The following is a 6,617-nucleotide window of genomic DNA, read 5'->3' as shown; positions in this document are numbered from 1 at the left end:
TGCCATACCACACACAAAAAAAAAACCAACCCCAAAACCCAAACCTCAAAAGCTCCTGACTCCTTAGCCATGTTTCTAAAACACGATATTGCTGGAATTCTCTTTTTGAGGGGAGGCGTAGGTATTCGTCAGCATCACCTGTAAGTTAAGCTGCATCCTTTCATCTTGAAAACGTACTAGAATTTGTGAATAAAAACCATCTGTCACAAGTTTCTGAATGCATAAATTCCTTTATTGAAAATATTGTGATAGCACTGCATTACATATATTCAATATTCATAGTTTCAAGGGTCACAGAATTTTGATTGAACAACACTGTTTTGAATATAGACCACAGCGTTTAGATATGCTCTGACAAGGATAATATAATGGAGTAACTTGTAGGTAGCGATAGTGAAATGTGTGTAAAAATGTTGAACTTGGTTGGATTGGTTTGGTTTTCTTTTTTTAACTATTAAGTAGCCTGCCACCATTTCAAAGAGAAAACAGTATTAGATATTCCTGGTATCTTCAAAGCATTATGCTGTTAGCAACTTCCAAAATATTTTACAGCATTACCAGTAAGAACCTTACTTACGGCTGTAAGAAGACCACATAGAAGGGAAGTGTGAAAAGCTCACGTGCAGCGCGTTACAGGCTTACTGTGTATAGCGTTGGCTTTCAGACTGTGACATTTCTGTGCAGGATGAAGATTTAGTAATGCTTTTGAAAGAAAACTGCTTGGCTGCTTTTTTTTTTTTTTTTTAGATCTACTCAAAAAGGGAAGAATGGTAACTAAATCGAGTTGTATTCCTCAGTTATTAATATTCCAGAATTAGACTGTACTGTTTGATGCACGGAAGCACGCTACCGTTTCTAAAACCCGCCTTTCCCAGGACTGTGACACATTCGAGTAAGGGCAGGATGGCGTCCGAATGTGGGTTGCGTTTGGACTGGGTAAACAAAACCACAGCATAACGGGAAAGCAGAATTCTTTAGCAAATAGTGGAGATTGCCAGTCCTCTGTCACACCCTCTCTATTCACCGAAATTCTCATTTTTCGACATGCAGTCTTGTCTTTTCAGTGTTGAGGTGGTGGTGGGGGAAAGCATCTGATTATTTCATGAAAAACAAAGAGGAATATTTCGTGGCCTGTCAAATCCTAAAAGCCAGCCTGTTGTTTCAAGTCTTTTTCAGAAATATTCACCGAAATTCTCATTTTTCGACATGCAGTCTTGTCTTTTCAGTGTTGAGGTGGTGGTGGGGGAAAGCATCTGATTATTTCATGAAAAACAAAGAGGAATATTTCGTGGCCTGTCAAATCCTAAAAGCCAGCCTGTTGTTTCTAGTCTTTTTCAGAAAGGAAATCATATATATAATTACTAAAAAAAAAAAACGAATTACACTAACATGACCTGGCCTGTTAGGGAAATAGCATTCTTCTCTCAGTCTCAGTTGTATCTTCTCCTTAACAAAGCACTTATTCTTCAATTTGTAGAGAAGCGCTCGTAAAAGCACAGTGGGTGGCTTATTTTGAATCATTTAGCGGTGATACAGAAAAACAATCATCTCATAGAAATGTCCTTCGTAAACAGTCAAATAATACTAGGGCAGATGCTCAGAGCGTGCTGTCCCAATTCTGTTGACTGCAACAGAGCTGATACAGTCTATACCAAGTGGCAGTTTGCCCAATGTCTCCATACACTGCCAAAATAATAATCTATTAACAGGAATGTGGCAGCAGAGTTAGTAAGGAGCACTATCCACCTTCTCCCTCATTTCAGGAAAAAAAAAAAAAAACCAAAACAAAACCAAAAAACTAAACACCCCCCCCAAAAAACAGAATTATGCACTCAAGTGTTTCTGCCAGAAACCAAACCCTCTAATTAGGGTAAAATGAAAACCAAATCTCATTTACAAAATAAAAATATAAAAATTAACTTCAGAAATCAAGTAAATTGATTCAGAATAAATGCCAATGCATAAGAAACCTACCCAAATAGTAATTATTTATCAAACTGAGATTTGAAACACTAAAAGAAAAAAACTCATAGCTAATACATTTACAAAAAAAAAAATCTGCTATACAATAACAATAAATAAAAAGATTTTAAAAACATGTTCCCTTAAGTGCTGTGTACACCTATTTCTGATTCTTTTTCATGGCAAACAGTATGCTCTAGATTTTGGTAAAGCAACCTTTTATTTTTGGTTAGCATTTGTACATTGAACATAAATACACATGGAATGTACTAGATAGGTATTGTTTTCCCACAGGATCTTTTTCACAGTTACAGAAAAAGTTTTCAACTTACACACCATGAATGTTTTCATAAGCATCGTATCTTTGATGGAAGAGTGCTGGAGGAGGAAGTAAAAACCACTTCAGACTGATCTCTAACTGTTCTGCCTCTTACTGCCTCTCAAAACCAGCTCTGTTTTTTCTTGGGTTGGTTGGTTGGTTTTTGGTTTTTTTTTTTTGCGTAGTCATGCTCTGGTACAAACGAGGAAAAAGCGTGTAACATTGTGAGGCAGCCTGCACCTTCTAGTTAGCGTTTAAGTGCCCAGTGGATCCAGTCCTTAAGGCAGTCAGTATTTCATTCAAATGTCCATACTTCTACATCTTGTATTATGAAATCTTCTTTTTTAGATAAGATGTCATTATTGAAGGTGCTGCAGGAGTTGCTTCGCCCGTGATACAAATCTGCATCTAACCATAAGCCAAACCGGCCACTGGAAAGGAAATATGTGACAGATTTCATGTTACATATAATAGTAAAAATACTGGAAGCTGTAGAAGCCACCAGAGGAGCGATACAGAGGAATTGGATAGGGTTGGCTTTCAGACTGGTGCATTTCTGGGCAGGATGAAAATTTAGTAATGCTTTTGAAAAAAAACTGCTTGGCTGCTTTTTTTTTTTTTTTTTAGATCTACTCAAAAAGGGAAAAATGGTAACTAAATCGAGTTGTATTCCTCAGTTATTAATATTCCAGAATTAGACTGTACTGTTTGATGCACGGAAGCACGCTACCGTTTCTAAAACCCGCCTTTCCCAGGACTGTGACACATTCGAGTAAGGGCAGGATGGCGTCCGAATGTGGGTTGCGTTTGGACTGGGTAAACAAAACCACAGCATAACGGGAAAGCAGAATTCTTTAGCAAATAGTGGAGATTGCCAGTCCTCTGTCACACCCTCTCTATTCACCGAAATTCTCATTTTTCGACATGCAGTCTTGTCTTTTCAGTGTTGAGGTGGTGGTGGGGGAAAGCATCTGATTATTTCATGAAAAACAAAGAGGAATATTTCGTGGCCTGTCAAATCCTAAAAGCCAGCCTGTTGTTTCAAGTCTTTTTCAGAAAGGAAATCATATATATAATTACTAAAAAAAAAAAACGAATTACACTAACATGACCTGGCCTGTTAGGGAAATAGCATTCTTCTCTCAGTCTCAGTTGTATCTTCTCCTTAACAAAGCACTTATTCTTCAATTTGTAGAGAAGCGCTCGTAAAAGCACAGTGGGTGGCTTATTTTGAATCATTTAGCGGTGATACAGAAAAACAATCATCTCATAGAAATGTCCTTCGTAAACAGTCAAATAATACTAGGGCAGATGCTCAGAGCGTGCTGTCCCAATTCTGTTGACTGCAACAGAGCTGATACAGTCTATACCAAGTGGCAGTTTGCCCGATGTCTCCATACACTGCCAAAATAATAATCTATTAACAGGAATGTGGCAGCAGAGTTAGTAAGGAGCACTATCCACCTTCTCCCTCATTTCAGGAAAAAAAAAAAAAAACCCAAAACAAAACCAAAAAACTAAACACCCCCCCCAAAAAACAGAATTATGCACTCAAGTGTTTCTGCCAGAAACCAAACCCTCTAATTAGGGTAAAATGAAAACCAAATCTCATTTACAAAATAAAAATATAAAAATTAACTTCAGAAATCAAGTAAATTGATTCAGAATAAATGCCAATGCATAAGAAACCTACCCAAATAGTAATTATTTATCAAACTGAGATTTGAAACACTAAAAGAAAAAAACTCATAGCTAATACATTTACAAAAAAAAAAATCTGCTATACAATAACAATAAATAAAAAGATTTTAAAAACATGTTCCCTTAAGTGCTGTGTACACCTATTTCTGATTCTTTTTCATGGCAAACAGTATGCTCTAGATTTTGGTAAAGCAACCTTTTATTTTTGGTTAGCATTTGTACATTGAACATAAATACACATGGAATGTACTAGATAGGTATTGTTTTCCCACAGGATCTTTTTCACAGTTACAGAAAAAGTTTTCAACTTACACACCATGAATGTTTTCATAAGCATCGTATCTTTGATGGAAGAGTGCTGGAGGAGGAAGTAAAAACCACTTCAGACTGATCTCTAACTGTTCTGCCTCTTACTGCCTCTCAAAACCAGCTCTGTTTTTTCTTGGGTTGGTTGGTTGGTTTTTGGTTTTTTTTTTTTGCGTAGTCATGCTCTGGTACAAACGAGGAAAAAGCGTGTAACATTGTGAGGCAGCCTGCACCTTCTAGTTAGCGTTTAAGTGCCCAGTGGATCCAGTCCTTAAGGCAGTCAGTATTTCATTCAAATGTCCATACTTCTACATCTTGTATTATGAAATCTTCTTTTTTAGATAAGATGTCATTATTGAAGGTGCTGCAGGAGTTGCTTCGCCCGTGATACAAATCTGCATCTAACCATAAGCCAAACCGGCCACTGGAAAGGAAATATGTGACAGATTTCATGTTACATATAATAGTAAAAATACTGGAAGCTGTAGAAGCCACCAGAGGAGCGATACAGAGGAATCTAGGTGATTCTGAGAATGTCTTAGACTGAATGTGAAGAGCTCAATCCTGGCAAAGCACTTGCCAAGAAGCTCACGGAGCAGTCCCCCGGCTTCTGTTTGCACCAGCGAGTGGTGCAGAGCCCTGGACCGAAGGTGCGCCCACAGCCCCCCATGCCATTCAGCTGTCTGCCCCCCCGGCTGCGGCTGTGACTGACACCAGGGCGTGGACATCGAGGTCCCTTCCCTGGCTGTTTGGATGCGAATGTGGCCCCTTCTGGTTTAGGAGGAGGAGGAGGAAGTATTTATACACTCCCAATGCAAACCATGCCCAGATATCCAGTGGTGCAGGCTGCAGTCAGCTTTTAGCCTTAGCCCTTGATTTCACTCCCACCGACCCTTGAAGTTTAGGACCTGATTAAGCACTGTCTGTATCCTTGCTCCCTGTAGCAACAGAATAATGACAATTTAATGAGGACCACATGGGAAACTTTAGAAGCTGATGGCAAAACTGCCATTAAAGATTATCTTCCAGTGGCAAACCTCTTCAGCAATGAGGTGTGTATCTACCCAAAACATCTGGGGTTTTTACTTTTTTTTAGGAGTTCAGAATTGCCCAATGTCAGTCACTCTAAGCAATGGAAATTGCTCTGGGACTATAACAGAAATCAGATTGCTGAGGTATCTGCCCTAAACAGTTTACTAAAAGTAAGTTCAGCCATTTTACTGATTAGTTTTTCTTGCAACGACCAGTGTCCCCATTCTCATTTAAAAAAAAAAAAAAATAAAAAAAATATTAGCTACACTATTGGAAAACCAAACATTCACTCACCCTCCACCTCCAAGCTCCAGAGAGGTGGTGTCTCCATTGATGAAATAGGTGTTCTCTCCACTCCATTTGAATACCTGAGGGGCAGGGGGAAACCCAAATATATTTGGACTGTGAGGATTCTTGCACTCTACTGGGACTGACTCTTAGCAGGTATTTTTTGGTGTAATCATTCATTTATTTATTTTTAAGGGGGAGGAGGAAGAGGTAATAGGTAGAAAGTAAACAAACAATACATATTTAAAACTATGAACAAGGCACCCTCATCCTTCTTAAAATTCTGCTTGCATCTCTAAATCAACAGGCATTCTGTTAAAAAGGAACAATGTGTTCAATATTGAAAAATGCATAAGCCATGAACATTAAGGGGTATTTCAGTAGCACTCTTACCTCTAGTTTGCTGTCACTGTGATCCTAAGCACGTATGAAATTATACCCTATTCTTGATATCACTGCCTTCCAAGGCGAGTCTTCAACAGTCCTCGTCTTGCTCCTCCCTTCCTTCCCCCTTCAATCTACTTAAAACCCTCTCCTCACCCTTACAGAGTGCCCTCTCGGGCACTTCAGATAATTACAGCTGCTTTTGCTTAAAGCATTACGTTGAAGCAATGAGTAATTAACTGCACTCATCAAGAGCTGGCTCATCTTCTAAATTCAAATATGCTGTCTTCATAAAAATCTCATAAATGTTTCAGAAGTGGAAGCCAAAAATCTTATTTGAGAAAGTGAACACCCACTTACCTTAAAATTTGGACAGAATGTGTAGAGGAATGTTTCACCAGTGCCATAGTAATGGTCACTAAACCTGAAGGGATGTGTAGCATATGCTCCAAATATCTGTCAGAATAAAATGATTAAACTACTTTGGAGGACAGTGTAAAATTCAAAAGAAAAAACCCAAAACATTTCAAAATACTTTCTAAAGAACAACTGAGCTGGTGTTTCCTATTAGAAGAACCAACTAGTGAAGTACATCAGATGAGCAAGTACTCCTGCAAATCTTTTG

General features: G+C 38.5%; 1 protein-coding gene across 1 annotated transcript in view; it reads right to left on the bottom strand.

Annotated features, from left to right (window-relative positions):
- Positions 1 to 3,797: 3,797 nt before the first annotated feature.
- Positions 3,798 to 6,617, bottom strand: part of NCOA7 (nuclear receptor coactivator 7) — a 102,156-nt gene continuing 99,336 nt past the window's right edge. Inside the window, 3 exon segments of the mRNA XM_009645251.2 lie at positions 3,798 to 4,712; positions 5,615 to 5,688; positions 6,353 to 6,448. Of these exon segments, the coding sequence (XP_009643546.1) occupies positions 4,577 to 4,712; positions 5,615 to 5,688; positions 6,353 to 6,448 (306 nt within the window). The 3' untranslated portion in view covers positions 3,798 to 4,576.

This window comes from Egretta garzetta, unplaced genomic scaffold (genome assembly GCF_000687185.1).
Source record: "Egretta garzetta isolate BGI_Z169 unplaced genomic scaffold, ASM68718v1 scaffold18, whole genome shotgun sequence".
In the NCBI taxonomy this organism is placed as follows: domain Eukaryota; kingdom Metazoa; phylum Chordata; class Aves; order Pelecaniformes; family Ardeidae; genus Egretta; species Egretta garzetta.
The sequence above is the reverse complement of the archived record's forward strand: the minus strand, read 5'-3'. Positions and strand labels throughout refer to the sequence as shown.